The sequence below is a fragment of the Acanthochromis polyacanthus genome, chromosome 6 (genome assembly GCF_021347895.1).
Source record: "Acanthochromis polyacanthus isolate Apoly-LR-REF ecotype Palm Island chromosome 6, KAUST_Apoly_ChrSc, whole genome shotgun sequence".
In the NCBI taxonomy this organism is placed as follows: Eukaryota; Metazoa; Chordata; class Actinopteri; family Pomacentridae; genus Acanthochromis; species Acanthochromis polyacanthus.
The window spans coordinates 27,417,217-27,436,624 of NC_067118.1; the positions used below are offsets into that span (position 1 = coordinate 27,417,217).

General features: G+C 41.2%; 2 protein-coding genes across 2 annotated transcripts; both read left to right on the top strand.

Moving 5' to 3' along the window:
* Nucleotides 1-1,069: 1,069 nt before the first annotated feature.
* Nucleotides 1,070-8,517, top strand: rad21l1 (RAD21 cohesin complex component like 1). The gene is made up of 11 exons (XM_022187318.2): nt 1,070-1,297; nt 1,542-1,671; nt 2,816-2,915; nt 3,230-3,333; nt 5,097-5,204; nt 5,300-5,529; nt 5,654-5,735; nt 6,273-6,418; nt 6,505-6,615; nt 6,868-6,942; nt 7,192-8,517. Exons 1-11 carry the CDS (start codon nt 1,151-1,153, stop codon nt 7,369-7,371), a joined length of 1,413 nt encoding a protein of 470 aa, XP_022043010.2. The 5' UTR covers nt 1,070-1,150; the 3' UTR covers nt 7,372-8,517.
* A 233-nt stretch (nt 8,518-8,750) lies between these two features.
* LOC110946223 (syntaphilin) lies at nt 8,751-19,252 on the top strand. The gene is given in 6 exon segments (XM_022187786.2): nt 8,751-8,942; nt 13,935-14,051; nt 14,245-14,376; nt 14,853-15,002; nt 16,469-16,902; nt 16,905-19,252. Coding segments are annotated over 5 exon segments (1,584 nt in total). The 5' UTR covers nt 8,751-8,942; nt 13,935-14,007; the 3' UTR covers nt 17,729-19,252.
* The last annotated feature ends 156 nt before the right edge of the window (nt 19,253-19,408 follow it).

The following is a 19,408-nucleotide window of genomic DNA, read 5'->3' on the forward strand; positions in this document are numbered from 1 at the left end:
CTGATATTACACTTGCCCCTTTATACCTCGCACAGTATTTTCGCCCCAATTTTTCTAAACTAATATTCTAAATTATATGGTATCGTTGGTGGTATGCACCTAAAATGGAAAAACAATCTGCTTAAGTGCGCATTTCTGTCACATAGCTAACAATAAAAGTATGAAAAGCCCCAAAGCCCTACCTTGTTTGTGAATAATATTTACATATTCCTTAAAGCTACTTTTGACCATATAAATGCAAGCATACTTTGCCTATTAAGTAATTTTAAAAAAAATTACCCCAACGAGTTGGTGGTTTGTTTTCAATCCAGGTCAGCGTGAAAGCGGCCATCTTGGTATCGGTCTGCGTATTTTAAACGCTTCTGTAGTCGCCTGATGAGCTCACTGTAAACCCAGCGTATGCCAATACACGAAGGAGTAAAAACAATGGCTCGCATTTCTCTGCCTCGGCCTCCTGACTGAAATAAAGATAAACGGAACAGCAACCCAAACAAAATTTTTGTTCGCCCATTTAAAGGCAAAGGCCGCGGAAATGTGTACAATCTGGCAAATCTGTAGGGTCAATTCGAATTCTGTTGAAGAATATACCGAAACAAAATGTCATTTTTTAATTCATTCATTTTACCGCTGTTTTATATCCATGTTTAATATTAATAAACTGTACAAAAAATCGTAAAGTCTGTCAGCTAATCACCTTGGTTACCGTTGTGCGGGGGGGGGGGGGAGTCGTTGCTTGGTAACTCCTCGCAGTGCTCTTTGATGTCAAAAACGCGCCTTGTTCAAAGTTCAGGTAAGCTGTTCTGCTAATGTTGCACTTGCAGTGTATTGTGTCGCATTAATTCAAATAACAATATTTATGTTTTTACCGAAATTGTGAATAGTAGTAAAAGTTGCCAAGCCATTATTTTTAAGTCTGAAAAACGGTTCCGCCAACGTAATGTAGTTACGTCTGTTTACCTTTTAGCTAACACAGCTAGCTTGCTAACGTTAGCTGATAGCGACCCCGGAAGCTCAATTAGCTGTAACATTCCAATACCTCTGTCTGCTCTGTAATGTCAGTGAAAATGGCTTTCCTGTGTTTAGCAGACAACTGGAATATGTTTCAACAAACTCTGCAATGTTGGTCACAGGTCAGAGCTAACTGTCAGACATGATGTTCTACACGCAACTCTTCACGTCCAAGAGGGGACCTCTAGCCAAAATCTGGCTGGCAGCTCACTGGGAAAGGAAGCTCACTAAGGCACATGTGTTTGAATGCAACTTGGAAACAACCATCAGAGAAATCATTTCCCCAAAGGTACAGCTTTTCAAAACGCATTGCTAAAGCAGCATGCTGTATGAAAACATATAATAGGAGCTTAAGTTTTGAAGAATTAAAGAAGCCTCTTAGATGAGAGATCAGAAGTCTTCAACAGCATAAAAGAAAAGTTCATTTGCGTTTTACTGAAGCTCCTTGGATTATGACCTTGTTAAATGAGAAGCTTCTCAGATATATATCCAAGTTGTGTCTGACATCTGAATGTGTCAAATGGTTCTTGCAGATGAATATTGGTTTACGGACGTCTGGACATCTGCTCCTTGGTGTGGTCAGAATCTACTCCAGAAAAGCCAAGTATCTCCTTGCAGACTGCAATGATGCCCTGGTTAAAATTAAAGTGGCATTCAGGCCAGGTAACACATCCAGTTTATTTTGTCAACAGTTTTTGACATAGCAGTAACACATAAAGACATGACAGATTCTGACAGGGCTGTTGTTACATTACAGTGACTGAAATATTCATTATGGCTCTACCAAGGTAGAGACTACATAATTATGACAACTGCATCCATTAACCGAAGAAAAATGGATGACATTTTAAAATATGGACTACATAACAGGAAGTTTAATTCCATGCAACTGTTTTGTTTATTTTATGACATCTATTCTTGAATAAACTATTGCAGTTTGCACAGCAGGAAAATATTTTTTTTTCTCATGATCTGATGAAAAAGACAGAGTAATTGTGGCCAAAAGTGAGTCTCTGTCATGCATTCAAATTATCATGCAGTAAGTTGCTGGTTTACACTTCAAGCTAAAAGAAATGCATTATAACAGTCCTGCAATCAATCCTATCTTCATGGAGGTTATAATATTCAGTGCTGCTATCAATAAGAACTGATTTAACTGTTTGATTGCTTTAGAGACTGCAGTTTATGGTGCAGCACAAACAATAAGCACAGTTGAATCAACAGCTCACTAAAAGAGTTTTATCAAATAATTAACATTAAAACCATCCATGGAGGGAATATTTATTATGCAACTGATGCATTAGACTGAATTCATTTTAGCTAGTTTTACCTAATAGACTGAAAACTTAATGGAAATATTGGTTAACACTCCTTAATTTTGACGACCATCAGGGGGTGATATAGGTATAATTATTGAACCAACTTTTTTTGTGAAGCCAGATTAAAAAATATTGTATTCATTACTTCTCTTGAGTGCATGATCACAATACACTAAACACTCCCACAGGACATAGACAGAGTGCATACATACATTACTGCAGTTAAAACAATCTTCAGCACACTCACTTAGAAGGTTAAGAAGTTAACATGTCTGAGATCAACATGTGCTAGATCTCGAGACTTCATTTACTGATGTCTACCTAACATGACTTTTTTGTATTTGTGAAAGTAACCTCACTCTACCTACGATTTATTATATATATTTTTTAATCTTGTTCCAAAGAATAGTTTTTTAGTGAAATCATTGGTTGCTTTTTCTACCTTTTCTTCTTCTAAATCCACTACTTGCATGTATTATTTGCACCAGGACAGACAGATTTGCCGGTGGATGGGCTCGAGGCCACAACAAAAGCCATTACCTTGATGGAAGATTTCACTGCTTTTGATTCCCAGCTGCCACACCCCAGGTGCTGTTTTCTTCTCCTCTCTAGCAAATCCAAACCTGTCATTTATACTGTGATTTCCTTTGAAACATATCACCCATACATAGCAATTTAAAGGTAGATGGGTAGAATGAAATGAACAGGAACATAGGACTGCTGATCTGTTGCGATTGCAAATATTGTAACATACTACTGTTATAGGATATAATTGTGTATTTTGAATTCCTGAAGCAAGGCAAACCATTTTGTTCCATTACAGTCATCTTCTATTATTTAAACTTACTGAATATGCCTTGTGTTTGTGTCCACATTGCGTTGTCTTAATGCTGGGACACCAGTGACATAGATGTTGTGGACCACTTTTCACTGAACCAGAGCCGATCAGAGGATATCACTCTGAAAGAGGACTTTGGAAATGGCTTCCTCAGCATAGCAGACTTTGGTAAGAACCAGATTGTTTTCATGTTGTAGCACATCTTCATTTAATGCTAGTTTTTACCACTTGCTTTGTTAGTGTGGAGTGTTCATCTGTGCCATAGAGCTCTCTCTGTTAGGATCTTTTAATACAATTTGTTGATAATAGAAATATGCACAATATAATCAGCTCCATGTTTTACAGCAGGGTTTTCAGCAAAGACCTGGAATATATAATTACTAACAATTTGATTTTTTCCCCTCCTTTTCTTTCTTCTGATGGGTAGGAAAAGGGTCCCAAAGCAACCCAAACGCACTGCTGGACACGACCTTCGAGGCAGACACATTTGGGGATGAGGATAGAGGATGTGACCTGCTTGGTAGTCTTTGTGCATTGATCAGGATTTTGTGAAGATAAATGGACACTAATTACCCTCCATTTGAACTAAACCAAAGGGATTGGTTTGTAGGTTGCTGGACAAAATCTATCAATGTCAAGTTTGCATACTTGTACTTACTTTGGAAAATCTGAAAATTTTAACTCAGTGACTTTAACTAAGGCAACACACCTGATTTCTGTGTTCCTGCATTTCTGTGTTTGCATAATCCAAAATTAGCATTTGTTGTACCCGAATTATAACTCTTGATTATAATTAGCAGGCATAAGTGTTATGGTGACACCTATACGTTTTTAATTTTAAGAAATACTATAAGAACCCTTCAGGTTTACCGGATATTTGCATTCAGTTGCTCATTAATCATTGGTGATTTGTCATTTTAGCGATCCAGATGAAAGTGTCACTGTAGGATGGATGTAATAGAAGTCAGGTGTAGTTTGTTGTTAGCAGAAACCAGGATTTATTGTGAGTCTCAAGGCAACACACTGAAGTGAAAGTTAAATGGATGCTTTAGTTACCATTAGCCTGCTGCTATTTTCCAATCATCTGTTAGGCGTTTCAGTGAAATGTCACAGCTCATACTATAAACTCAGATGAAGCTATCCTGGATGTGCCCCAGTTTCCCAGTGGTGTTTTTATCCTGTCTGAACTCTAAGTGCTCTGTCCTGGTCATAGACTGTGAAATATTTGACTTCCTAAGTTGACTGAGATTGCTCGAATGCACCATTAGGTTTGGTCCCTGTGAGAGAAGACTGTCTCACATGGGAAGGAAGCAGAAATCTATCTATGCGCACAAGTCCTCGTAGTGACCTTTGCTCATGAACTGTGTTCTTTTACAGATCCAGCCTCTGAATTGGACGCATAGAATAAATAGCTTCTGAGACGCAGCTTGGCCTGCATGACTACCATAAGAACAGGATTCACTCACTTATTCCTTCCACTTATTCATAGGCTCATTCATCATTCCGAAACATTATGTTACATTCAAAAACTGTCATCAGTCGTTCCGCATATTGCTTAAGTTATATTTTTTCTGCTTTTTTTTGTCCAAAACAAAAGCCACTAATGCTTCTGTATTTTATCTACCCTGTAGACTTCTTAGCAAACTCCAGTGATGGTTCTCAGCCCACAGACTTCATCCTTGATGTGCCACAGAATGATGCTCTAGAGAACTCTGCACAAAATGATCCACAAGGTGATAATTCATCCTGACAGTATTTTAGTCACATATATCCTTTTTTTTACCTCCATTTGAACAGCTGCTTAATGGCATGTTTTTGTTCGATGACTCAGCAGCACCAGTGGATAGTGTTTTCATTTGGTGTTTATTGAGAGAGTACATTTGCATTCAGAGACATTTTTAAACTCAAAATAGACTCCATATATTTTCCAGTTGCTGACAGAAGAGATCCCATGCATGTTAATACCTCTTCACCAAGCGAGACCACCCTGCTTCCAAATGAGGAGGCGGCTTTTGCCCTTGAGCCCGTTCCCGTCACTCGTAAGCAAAACTCAGATTATGTCCTTCATCTCCCAAACGTCTGTTCTCTGTGTTCCGAAAAAGTAGCTCTCGTATGAACTGCTGTTTCTCTTCAGCAAACTTGGAGGACAGGAGGGGGAAGAGGAAACGCAAGTTGGTGGTTGACCAGACCAAAGAACTGAGCAACAAACATATGAAAGAACAGCTTTCTGACTATTCAGATCTGCTTACTACCTTGGACTTGGCCCCACCAACTGTGCAGCTCATGCAATGGAAGGAGAGCGGAGGCGCCGACAAACTCTTTGCACAGCCGTGTTCCACTGTGATCGCTCCACAGATGAAGGAGGTACAAACCTGACATTCTGAAGTTTTTTTCACACGTTACTGTCTAGTGAAAACTAGAAGCTATCAGTATTGAGTATGAAATCCAAATTACCATTACGATTGTGGAGCCACATTTTCTTTTGCAGCTTTTTGCCAAGAGTGTCTTCCAGGTGAAATCTTACAGTGTGAGTGAGGAGGCTGAGGAGATGCGCCAGGAAGGACAAGAAGGTAAGAGCTTATTCATGAAGTGAGCGAATTAGAATTTCTATTAAGTATAATCTCATTTTTAGTCTGCCAAGGAACACGGTGGAGTTATGTGGTGATCGCCATACATGTGTCCTTCTGTTAATCTGTGAATCTGTCTGTGCACAACATTACTCACAGACTAACAGATTTGGATGAAATTTTCAGGGAAGATCAGAAATGACACAAAGATCACCTAATTAGGTTTTGGCAGTGATGCAGCTAATAGTCTGGAACCACGGATTTGCTAAAGATTTCTGTATCATTGCGAGATAGTGGCACAGCGTCATTGTAACTATGACAACAAGTGAACACTGCATCAGCCGGCTGCTGACAATCACAATGGTGAGCCTGCTACAAATCCACCACTGCAATCTTATCGGAGCTTATCAGTCAGAAATTATGCAACAACTGAGCAGCCTTGGTGGAGTATTGCACTCTCTGAGTGCTTTTCTTGTTTGTAACGTATTGCTTATTGGTTGTATTGTGCATTCTCCTGCCTCTTGCCCTGTTGTGTCTTAGGTCAGAAAGATCTTAGTGCTCTCACCATAGAGAACGTCAGTGTCGTAGATTCAACAACTGATCGAGAAATAACCCACAACACTGAGCTGACAGTCTTTGATCCCATGAACGACAACCAGCTTGAGAATACCTCACAGCTCCCACATGTAAGCATTACCTTGGACATTTTAAAAAATGAAGCTTTTATTATTAATGCGTGTTTAATTCTTAGTTTATTCTATGTGTCTGTCAGGATGCAAGCAGGTCAGAGTTCACTCATCCAGAACTGCCATCAGAAGACTCCATGTTTGTCCATCCATCTTACGTGGAGCAAGACACTCAGTCAACTTCCCTCCACACTCAGGTACAGGGGAACACACACAGCAGCTACAAATAGTAACAGAAAGTGTTCTCTGTCAGCTTCCACTTCTTACTGACCTCATCTTTGGAGTGAAAGTGAACTAATAATGGATGATTATCTGTGAAAATAACAGTGGCACAGTAGGCGAGCTCCAATCTATCATCGCTTGACAGATGGCAGGTGTTCATATCCCATGCTGCATTGGCGATGTGCCCAGCATCGCTGACTGAAATATGGTGCTTCTCTAACCTGCAGTCTATGCTGGGCAGCCAGGACTTTGAAGAAAGGAAGATAACCAGGCGAGCACAGAACCTTCTGAAAGCTCTGAAAGTAAGGCTCTAAAAATAAATGTTCAGGACCACAGTAGCACCAACTACCCCATCTTACATTCCCAGCAGTGTTTGTGTGAAGCCTGCATGTTCAGCACTTACGTACCTCCATATTATCCGATGTCCTTGCTCTGTTTAACAGTGAACGCCAGATAATAATCTATAGTCAGAGTGGACAGGGAATTAAAGAGCGGGACAGGGCAGGATTAGGGACGATGTTGGAAAATTAAATTGTGGTGTTTGTGTGCAGCAGAGCCGGAGCAGCAGTGACTCCACGTTCAGTCTGCAGGAACTCTGTGAAGGAGGCTCTCGCTCTTGGGCTGCTAACACATTCCTCTGCTTCCTGTTCCTGTCAAAACAACGGACCCTCCACCTGCACCAGAGGGCTCCCTATGAGGACATCTTCGCCACACCTGGACCCAAGTTCTAGATTTAGTAAAGCACAGATCTGTTTTATAGGTTGAGCTTGGACTCATGGAAGAGTCGCCATCGTGGTGCTACTGAAGTAGTACGTCTGTGTTCTTATGCCAGAGTAAAAATATATTAACTCGGAGGTTTCTGGGCTGAATAACAGGAACTGCTAGAAAAGAAAAACCTGTGTGTGTCTACACTTGTACTTGTTGTTAGCCTGTTCATTGCACTTTCCATTTGTGAGAATTCATTGGCAGTTTCAATGAAGGACCCTTGATTCTTCACTTTGTCATCAGACTATTTTTGTAACGTCTCTGACTGTAAATATTTCAGAGTTTTGAATATGTAACTCTGCATGATGCTTTGAATGTATCTGTTATTTATTGTTCACTTATATCTGCAGCATGTCATCGTACAGCCGTTCTTGAGATCTTTTAGGACTGTACCAACCTTCCTAGTTAAGATTTTAATGCAGTTTCTGTTGTATTTAGAAAACACAGGATCATTGTGTTTTATGTTAGAGAGGGAACAAAGTCATCAATGCTTTATAAGCAAATGTTACAAATTCTTTACTGTAAAGTACAGGTAATCCTGACATTGAAGTTAACAAATGGCCATCTGTTCTTTATTCTTCAACACTTAGTTTTAAAAACATCTATTTAACATCGCTCTGTTTTGGCATTTATGCCAATTGCAAATATGAATTACTGTGAACTCTATTTGTATACATTTCATATACTATTTGTTGAATATTTAAAATATGTATTCCCTTTAGCTCAAGTCCAGAAAACTAAGTCATCAGTGACACTTCTGTACAGTGCTGAGCTGCACTGCTGGCAACAACTGAAGTGTCTGATGTTAAATTATACAGAGTGAAAACGCTCATGGAGCTGTATTTATTTATTTATTTAACTTGCATCTTGACTGAATTTGCAGTGACATCCATTCCATGCAGACCAAGCTGCAAACATTAGTGGGACAGTGAAGTGTTTCGCTTTAGACACAGGACCTTACAAGATATTGCTAACTATCTTCTGTTTGTGATTTGATTTGTGATTCGTTATGGAAATGGAGTTGATAATTTAGAGTTTGAGGCTTTTGTGTGTCAATCTGTTGTTGTGGGTTATGTCATCATAGGTTGTATTAAAACGAACACATGCATGGAGTTCATTGTATTTGTGCTCTTCAAGAACAAACTTTGCTGTGGTCAGTACAGCGATTCTCTGCTCATCCATCATCTGAAGTCTTGTACATGGTGCACCAGCCCAGCTGCATCCTCATCGTTCTGCCTGTGTGTAGGAATAAGTGGATCTCTGAACCACAGTGATGTGTGTCCCATGAAAACCCGACAATAAGCACAAATGTGCGGCTAAATCCCAGCAGCCGAGGCGTCCTGATTGTCTACTGTCACTTTAAGAAGCACCGATGCAGCAGTCGCAGTTGCCTCATTTCATCTCCGGGCTTCATGGCTGCAGGATGGACTCTCATCAGCACCAGCAGCGTCCGTTCTTCCTGCTGCCACCGGGGACCATCCAGCCAGGCAGGGACCGAGGCTTCTCCTGCGATGCACAGCTTCCACCTGCTGACATGGTACTGCTGCGTACGCAGGTCGTATGTGCTGTTTTTAGTGTGTTTGCAGCTGGTAGAAGCGTTTGTTTTGAGATGCAGGGAGCTGGTGGTTGTATGTAGGACACAGCTGGAACCACATTTGTTTTGTCAGCAGAAGCGTCTTCTTGCAGGGAAAGTACCTGCTGGGTCCTGTTCAAAGTGTAGTCAGATGGAGGTGATGGGACTTTTTCCCGTGGCCGCCTGCTTATCTAACATGGCTTTACTGTTGGCAGCGACAGATGTGGAAAATCATGTGATTTTATAAAGACAAGTGAAGGACGAAGCGCATCATCATCATCATCATCATCATCGTCATCGTGATCCCCGCACCATCTGATATTCATCCTGAAACATCCTGGCTTCATCCTCTGACATCTGCAGTTCTGAGTTCAGCTCATGCAGTTTCATCCTCCCACTGAAGGCTGCTCGCCTCCACAGTAAACACTGATACTCACACTTACGTAAGATGATTGCGTATTTCTCACCAGCGTTGCCACTTGTTGCGCAGACAGAGGAGAGGGAGGTGAGATTCCCTGCCTCGTCGTCCCAGAATTTAAATATAGGACGGAATGAGACGTTCAGTGCGCTCCTCATTATCAGCGCAGTTACAGGTTACTGCTGCGTCTGCTTAGATTTATAGAAGAGCTTCCAGCCTGGATCAGCAGGTTTGTTCTTCTCCACAGAGCTGCAGGGACTTCAGGAGATAAATGAGAACATTTTGTCCGGAGACATCACTGAGCTGAACGGCACTGTGTTATAGTCAGAGAAAGCTGTTTTACATCATTACTTTCACTTTCATGTATCACTGAGGTCACTTGCTTCAAATAAAAACACACACACAGCTGGATGTTAGACATGCTCTTTATAGCATGAGCAAAAATATAAAGGCAGCATGCAAACTGTCTTTGTTCGTGACAGACAGAATGAGCTAAAAATCTGTCATGGTCAGACAGAAAGTTTCTGAGCTCTTCAATGAGTTAATCAACAGCCTACATGGTAAAACATTAACATTTTTACAATTTTTTTTGAGGAACTAACTGGTATGTTATAGATTTCCCCTCTTTTGCAAAGTTACACGTAATTATATCCATCCTTCCATCCATTTTCCATATACCACTTTGTCCTCTGTAGGTATGTGGAGATGGAGTCTATCTCAGCTGAGTCTGGGTTAAGCAGGATGTATCCAGGACAGTTTATCACAGTGTTAAATTCACAGAAAATAGTAATGATGTGCATGTTAACTGTAAAAATCAATAAATAAGGTCCACATCAAACGTCTGTCTTTTCACAAATGATAGTTTGTTCTTGTGCAACATTTTTACATTAATTTCCACAATTTTTTCTGTATTTAAAACAGCACTTAGCAGATGTTTGCAATAAGAATAAGAAACATCATAGAAAAAAAGTATTAATTTACATGCCGATTGTAAAAAAAAAAAGGGGGGCCAAAACTGTAACTATCTCCATAATAAAATGTACATTTACAAATAGTAGTTTGTTCTTTTAGAATGCATGACCTCAAAATTGAACAGTTTAAATGTATTTAAATCATATATACATATATATATATATATATATATATATATATATATATATATATATCTGTGTGTGTGTGTGTGTGTGTGTGTGTGTGTGTGTGTGTGTGTGTGTGTGTGTGTGTGTGTGTGTGTGTGAAGGGAACTCAAAGGACTGGGACTAAACAGGTGTGTAGCTATAAGAAAACCACTGATCAGTGAGGTTAATCACAAGAAAAAAAATCAGTTTGCTAGTTAACATAAAGATTGAACTCTGGAGCAATGAAAGAAGGTCATGTGGTCTGATGAGTGCAGATTTACCCTGTTCCAAAGTGATCAGGGTAAGAAGAGAGGTGGATGAAGTGATGAACTCATCATGTCTAGTGTCTAGCAGCCTGTGGGGGTTAGGGTTATGATCTGGGGTTGGTCAGGTTCAGCAACGTTCTGCTCCCAAAGAATGAGGTCAATATACTGAATGACCAGGTCTTTCCATCAGTGGAGTTTTTCTTCCCTGATGGCATGGGCATGTTCCAAGATGACGATGTCAGGATTCATGAGGCTCACATTGTGAATGAGTGGATCAGGGAGCATGAGACGTCATTTTCACACGTGGATTGTCCTCCACAGAGTCCAGACCTCAGCCCCACTGAGAATCTTTGGGTTTTGCTGGAGAAGACTTTGCACAGCAGTCTGACTCTCCCATCATCAATATAAGGTCTTGGCAACAAATGAATGCATCTCTGGACAGAAGTAAACGCTGTGACATTGCAGAAGCTTATCGAAATGATGCGAATGAGTGCCGTACTAAAAGCTAAAGGCAGCCAACTAAATATTAGAGTGTGCAACTTTTTTTTTGTGGCCTGGCTGTGTGCATCTTAAGAAATAACAGAATGTTCTCAACTCATAAAGGAACATTTTATCCCTCAGTTTGTCAGACATTCAAAATCGAAAGGAAGGTTTTGAAAAATATTAAATGTAACTCATAACTGAAGCTGTTAGACAAAATAAGTGGAGTAAAATGTATATCTGCCCCTGAGATGTAGTGGAGAGGAAGTAGAAAGTTTTACTAAAAGGAAAACTCAAGTAGTCTAAAGTACACATTCACCAAATGTGTCCTTATGTACAATGCTTGAACACTTGCAGTAGTTTCATCCTAGAACTGATCATTTATTTGATTTACAATCATACAAAACTTTAAATCACAAAGGTCCAAAATGAAAACTGAAAAACATGTATACATGGAAAAATGTTTTCTACAGCCTAAAGCTGTTCTACAATCATATTCTGAGCCAGCGTGACAAAGTCTTTCCTCATACTGCATTCAGACATGTGCATTATGCATTATGTTGCAAATTTAAAAGCTTTTGTATAATGTAATTGTTTCTACATACACTATATTGTTAAATGTATTGGGGCAACTGCCTTTACATGCACATGAACTTTAATGACATCCCATTTTTAATCCATAGGCCTAAATTTGGAGTTGGTTCACCCTTTGCAGCTATAACAGCTTCAACTCTTCTGGGAAGGCTGTCCACAAGATTTAGGGGTGTGCTTATGGGATTTTTTTTTTTTTTACCATTTTTCCAAAAGCACATCTGTCAGGTCTGACACTGATGTTGGACCAGAAGGCCTGGCTCTCAGTCTCCTCTAATTCATCCCAAAGGTGTTCTGTCGGGTTGGGGTCAGGACTCTGTGCAGGCCAGTCAAGTTCATCCACATCTAACTCACTTATCTATGTCTTTATTGACATTATTTTGTGCACTGGTGCAGAGTCATGTTGAAAGAGGAACTGGTCATCTCCAAACTGTTCCCACAAAGTTGGGGCAATTAAACTGCCCAACATGTCTTGGTATGCTGAAGTATTAAGAGTTCCTTTCACTTAAACTGACGGGTGAAGCCAAACCCCTGAAAAACAACCCAACACCATAATTCCCCCTCCACCAAACTTTACACTTGGCACAATGCAGTCCAACAAGTACTGTTCTCCTGACAACCACCAAACCCAGACTCGTCCATCAGACTGCCAGATGGAGAAGTGTGATTGGTCACTCCAGAGAAAGCATCTCCACTGTTCTAGTGTCCAGTGGCGGCGTGCTTTACACCACTGCATCCCACACTTTGTCTTTCACTTGATGATGTGAGGATTGGATGCAGCTGCTCGGCCATGGAAACCCATTCCATGAAACTCTCTGCACACTGTTCTTTAGCTAATCTGAAGGCCACATGAAGTTTGAAGGTCTGTAGCGATTGACTCTGCAGAAAGTTGGCCATTTCTGCCCACTGTGTGGCTCAGCTGACCTGTATGTGGCCTACTACTTTGTGGCTGAGTTGTTGTTGTTCCCAATTGCTTCCACTTTGTTATAAAACCACTAACAGCTGACTGTGAATTATTTAGTATCAAGGAAATTTCACAAATGGACTTATTGTTCTGGCAGCCTTTTACAGAACCATGCTTGAATCCACTGAGCTCCTGAGAGTGACCCGTTCTTCTACAAATGTTTGTAGAGGCAGTCTGCATGCCTAGGTGCTTGATTTGATACACCTGTGGTCATGGAAGTGATTGGAACACCTGGATTCAATTATCTGGAGGGGAGTCCCAATACTTCTGTCAATATAGTGTATACAAGAGTCTGCAGTCATGTTTTTCTTCATATAGAATAACCCTGTGCTATAATCTGTACAATAAACACTACCTGTGTATATTTCTTGTTTATATTTGTTTTCTACTTAAGGCTCTACATTTTTGCGCCATGCCCTTTGCTACTGTTCTACTTTAAATTCCCCACTGTGGGATTAATGAAGGATTATCTCATCTTAAAGAAAGCAAAAAGATGAGCCAAATGAATCTGGACTCCAGAGAATATTACAGAAGCAAGATTTTAATAGTTAAAAGAACACAGCTTCATTAACTTTGGAAATAAAGGGATAAAAATGCTCCTTTATGTTTGGAAAACTAACACATAATAAATTCAGAGGTTCTTCCGTGGGGACTTGGACCAGTGACTCAAGTATTTCTAAGGTCTTTAGAAGTGAAACATGTACAATTATTTCTGTCATTCAGGATCATATAATTGGGCCTACCATTGGAAAGACATATACATGAATCTCGTCTCCTCTGTTAATGAACAGTAATGACAAATTGCTGTACAGACGGGGAGGACAGAGCTCAGTGAGAGGCAGCTGCACTGACTGTGAACTCACTGTGTCCCCTTTGTGTCCACAGAGAATGGAGGCTTTATTTGCTGCTGGCCTAGACTATTTTTTCTTATTAGGGTTAGACTTTTGTCACTGCAGTCCAGTGAAGAAACACATAATGACCACACACAGGGGACATTTTGGACGTTTCTTTTATTTCTTTACTTGCAGCCTTCATTTTGCTTCAGTCATTTATGATTTACATTATTATATACTCGTTTTCTTTTTGCTTTTCCTCTGATGTCTTTGTGTCGTATTACAGTGCAGCTGTGAGGGCTCCTAGTGTCCTTCTCTAGAGACAGCAGTGGAGAGGTCCGACGTTCTGTTGCACATCAATGTCTCTCACTCCGAGTCGAAAGCCCTCCTCAGGTCAGCGCAGGTACTGTTCCTTTACGGATTTCCTATCTTTGATTATGCCATTTTCTTCATAATATGTTCAGATTTTGTACGCCTTCCTTCAAACCCTGTTCTTTTCAGATAACTCTTTTCAAATAATGTGCAGAAATGTCACATATCTGATTTTGTGACTTCTTATCTGGATGTAAATGAGTGTAATTTCATCTCTCTGCAAGGCGCTCAGTGGGAACTAGTGGCAGCAGTGGGCGATATTGCCACAGTGACTCATCCAGTACTCACACCTACCCTGGCCGGGTCCGGGCACCGGAGGGCAGCCCAACAGCCAGGACATATCCCAGTACACCCAGGTAAGAGACAGGACTTATACTTCTGTGTACAATACGAAAATAAGGGACCAAAATGTCATTAAAATCATGTCCTAAAAGTATATGTTATTTCTGTCGAAAATAACAATTTTGGCTGTTTTTTCTGTTTAATTTGATGCACTGGAGGCCCTGAATTGCCAACAGCTATGAATGTAACTGACTGTTACCCTTGTGATGCACTGTTGTGGTCTTCCACGGCTTTCACCAGCTGAGACTCCAACAGCCCTCAGCTTCTCTTTTTCACTCTATTCACGTAAATCGAGATATTATTAGAACACGTTCCAGTATATTACAGTGTTATTTTAAAGCTAACACCACCAGCAACCTTCAAAGTGGCTGTGGAGTTAAATCAACAAATCATTGACACAATGTCAAGAATAGCTGACTTTTATGAGCTTCACAAAGGCTTTATTGCAAGGCTATGTGAAAGATTTTGTCATTCATGGGTCTTCATTCAGGCGTCAGGCAAAGCACACAACCTGCAGTGACAACCATGGGATCAGGCCTCCGACCCCGGAGCAGTACCTTACACCCCTGCAGCAGAAGGAGGTGTGTATACGACATCTGCGAGCCCGGCTGAGGGAAAACGTGGAAAGATTGCAACACAGGTGAGCCTTCTTCCACTCCTTTGCTTGTTTATGTACCACTTCTAACCATAGCCACTAAATATGTTTTGCTACATTGTCTAAAAAGCATTCACCCCACCTGAAAGTTTTATTCTTTTATTGCTTTTTAACTTTGAATCAGAGCCAATATGATTTGGCTTTTTAAACAAGAATATAGAAAAAAAGAGTCTTTCATGTCAGAGTGAAAACAGATTTATCCAAAATTATGCCAAATTATTGACATGCGTATTTATCCCCTATAAAGTATACAAATGCCGCCAATCGGTGAATGAAATTAGGATAATCTGACCGCAAAGAATGTGTGTCTAGTGACTGTAGTATAAAGACACCTGTGACTGGAAGGTTCAGTCACTGTGTGAAAAGGTTATTGAAAAGCATAAGAGAGTGGGTAGATAGAAGAAAATTTCAGTTTTAAATGTTTTGATTTCATTTTTTATTTCAATTTGAACCATCAATAAGAAATGGCAGGAACATGGCACATGCTTAAATCTGCCTACAGCAGGTCATCCGCAAAAACCTATTGACGATATATGAAAGAGACTCGTGAGGGAGGCCACCAAGATAACTATGACTCCTCTGAAGGAGTTACAAGCTTCAGTGGCTGAGATGAAAGAAACTGCACAAACAGCAACTGTTGCTGGTTCTTTACCAGCCAAAGCTTTATGGGAGAGTGGCAAAGAGAGAGTCACTGTTGTAAAAATCTCAACCAGAGTTCACCAGAAGGCATGTAGTAGACTCTGTGTTTCCTGGACACCAAACACTGCACATCATCACAAACACACCATGCCCACCGTGAAGCATGGTGGTGGCAGTATCATGATATGGGCATGCAGACCCTGGTAAGCCTGTAAGGGTAGAAGTTAAAATGAATACAGTAGTATAGATAAATCCTGCAAGGCAATCGGATGCAGTCTGCAACAGAACTGTGGCTGCGGGACAAGATTTGTTTTCCAGCAAGTCAGTTGCTGCAAACATACAGCCAAAGCTACACAGAAATGGTTTAAAGACAACAAATTAAATGTTCTGGAGAGACTGAGTCAGAGCCCCGACCTCAATCCAACTGAGAATTTGTGGCTAGACATGAAAAGGGCATTTCACTCATAACCCTGTGAAACTTCACTGAATTTGAACAGTTTTGCAAAGAAGACAAGGGTAAAATTGCAGTGCCCAAAGCAAAGCTAACTGAGAACTATCCACATGGCTTAATGCTGCAACTGCAGCCAAATGTGCATCTTCTAAACATTTGTTTAGTTTCTTTCTGGTTTAACCTTGATATAAAAGAATCTGTCTTGTCACAAATGCCAAATTAAAGTGACTGATTCAATGTTGAGAAGCAAATAAAGTGGAGAACTTCTTAAAGGGTTCAATATTTTATTTGTTTTGGTTGTTAAACCACCAGTCATTGAAAAGGTGAAGCCAGCTGTTTAGAATCTTTTATGCATTTTCAGGGACTGTGAAATAGATGAATTGAGAACTCAACTGTACCGGATGCAGGAAGACTGGATAGAGGAGGAATGCCACCGTGTGGAAGCCCAGTTAGCCCTAAAAGAGGCCCGCAAGGAGATTCAGCACCTCCAGGAGGTGGTCGAGTCAGTGAGGTCCAACCTGGGTGTCCGTGAACAGGACGTCCACGACAACAAACCATACTCAGGGTTGCAGGGAGCTCGGCCAGGAGGGAGGTCTCGCTCCTGTGGATGTTCTCCAGCCAGTACTTTAAGCCGCGGCACCAACTACAGCCGACTGAGCAGCGAGGCTCTGCAGCTGGAGCGCAGCTCAAACGCTCCTGAGTCGAGCAGAGCGTCTCGCCCAGCAGGACAAACACACCTGCTGCTGGAGGCAGCCCTCCTGTCAGAACAGCTGCCAGCCCAGGGCCACATCCGGGCCCCCCAACTGTTCCACGCTCTTCCACCTATGAAAGGTTGTGCAGTGGGGGGGCTGTGTTGCCAATGTCACACTCCTGCCACACTCTCAGTAGCAGCTGCAGGTGCAGTGGACACACCTACCTCCCCCATCATCACTTGTTCCTGCACTTACCTCAGGAGGAGGCCCCGGCAACAGCAGCGACTACTGCCGCTGTTCCTGCTGCTGAACCCAGTCCCATCCCTGTTCCTGCAGCGGAGAAGAAACCAGAGGTCCGCTCCCAGGCCTGCAGCCCCACCATGACCTGGCTGTGTGAGGACAGCCCTGCTGAAGAGCTGAGCGTCATTTCTTTAGCTACAGCAGACCCGACCCACTCAGAACCACAAATATTTCCATCATCATCTTTACCCCCTCTGTCCCCTGCTGAACATCTTTACAGTGCAGAGCTGCTGCCACCCGACAAACCCAAGGAGGTTACAACAGTACCAACACAGCCCCAAACCTGCCAGCCCCAGCCTGTAGTTCCACTCCCAGTGAGGCAGGACGCTACAGCACTTGAGGTGGAAGAGGACAATAAGGATGAGACTGAGGGAGCAAATGAAGACGGGTATCCCCCTCAGCGGTGCCACTGGAGTCGTTACTTCCTTGTAGATCTTCTGGCCCTGGCAGTGCCGGTGGTCCCGACCATGGCGTGGCTGTGTCGGGGGACGCCACAGGAAGTTATGCCCGTGTATCATATTGGATCCTTGCTGAGAGGCTGCTGTGCTGTTGCCCTCCACTCACTTCGACGCCAGGGTGCAGGCAGGGGGCGCAGGCCTACCAGCATGAACGGAACAACACCAATCTGACACCTTTTACCCCCTTTGACATTAGGAATACAACTCCAAACCTCTGCAGGCACAACGCTGACTTTGCTTTATTACATTTTTGTCACAGCAGGCATTGGATATCTCCTCTTATAAGATTTTTAGATTTTACATAATGCCCCTGTGACTCTGTAATCATGCTTTGCCTTAGAGAACAAAGGATTAGTTGAACATGAAATACTTTCATTTCTCAGATATACTTACTGCTACAGCCTGCAGTTTAAGTGGTTTTCTCTTTATTGCAATTTGCATGTAACCCACAGTTGGTTTGGGTTCTCTTGCTTGCATTAAAAAGCCCCTACGTGGATTTTGATGAGCCATCCCAAGATCTACAGTTTTTATCACAAATCAGATTGTCTGATGTTGAAGCTCTTTTATTTTTCATCGCTGCATCTTAAAAATCGCTCATAGGGAACGGGAGAATCGTGGTCATGAATTTTTTTTTGGCATCAACAGTCAGAAAAACTGATCACAGTCAGCACTGACCAGGCTTGTACAGAAACTGTTAATAATACAGAGCACAGAGGATGTGGGCTCCAACATGTGGAAGGCGTTCATTTTTGTATTTCAGTCATATGAATATACTGAATGTGTTTTGAAGCTGGAGGGACTTTCTGAGCAGAAGAGAATGTGCATCGAATCTTGTACTCAGGTACATAACAGACAGATCTTTTTTTCTTTCTTGCCATTAAACAAACCATGGAAAACTGAACGGACTCAGATTCCTTCATCGTATTGGGACCATTTCACATCAACGCAACAATGAAAATAAATAGCAGAACTTGAGTTATGACGGAATTTCATTCACGTAATGGAGATCATTTTAAAAATTAAAAATGTCAGAGTGGAAAAACAAATCTGTGCTTGTAGCTGTTGAACAGAACAGCATTTATAGCGTTTTGGAACAGGGATGGGTGTGTATGTAACCGACTGTCACTGAAATGCACAGTCTGGTCTAGTAGCTACACTTTTCTACAGAGATGATAGGAGATAAGGAGAAGCTTTTAATATTTAACATACGATGGAATAAATAAGTTGGATGAGAAGCTTTGTTTACTGAATTTGTGAAGAGATAAGGGATATATTTTCTGATTTTACGTGAAACAAAAGATGACTGCACAGCTCCAAGTGAAGTTATTGTGAGCTGAGGTTGTTTTCATTGCATTGTGTGGAGTCAATAAAACTAATACACATTGTTTCTTCATTGTTCTTAACATGTGGATGCTCATGTTTCCAGTGGTGTGCTTGACTGCTATGTCTCAATTCTATGATGTACAGCAATGATTTCAGCCTCACTATGCAAACACAGCAATGTTTTAGTATTCAGGGATCTTTCCAGTGAAGTTTTACTATACGTTTAATCAGTGCTGGAAGAAAGCAGTCTATTGGGAAATAAAGTGCAGTTTATCTACGCTGCTAAAACTGTAACTGCTTGATGAACCGATTTCTGCAAGAAACAACAGAACACTTCAAACCTCTTCTAAAAAATAAAAGATGCTTGTTTTCTTTTTGATTTACCTTTATTGGTAGTGTGCTGTGATACCATTAAATATTGATCATAACTCAGTGATGATAGGAAATGCTAAGGCTAAGCAGTGATACAATCGCCCAAGGGAAGTAAAAATGTTGTTACAATTACTCTTACTGTATTGAGAATAAGCC

Coding starts and splice junctions, on each gene's coding strand:
- rad21l1 (XM_022187318.2), top strand. CDS start 1,151: ATGATGTTCTACACGCAACTCTTCACGTCCAAGAGGGGACCTCTAGCC. Junction 3,334..5,096: donor CCTCAGCATAGCAGACTTTG/GTAAGAACCAGA, acceptor TATATTTTCCAG/TTGCTGACAGAAGAGATCCC. Junction 5,530..5,653: donor TCGCTCCACAGATGAAGGAG/GTACAAACCTGA, acceptor TTTCTTTTGCAG/CTTTTTGCCAAGAGTGTCTT.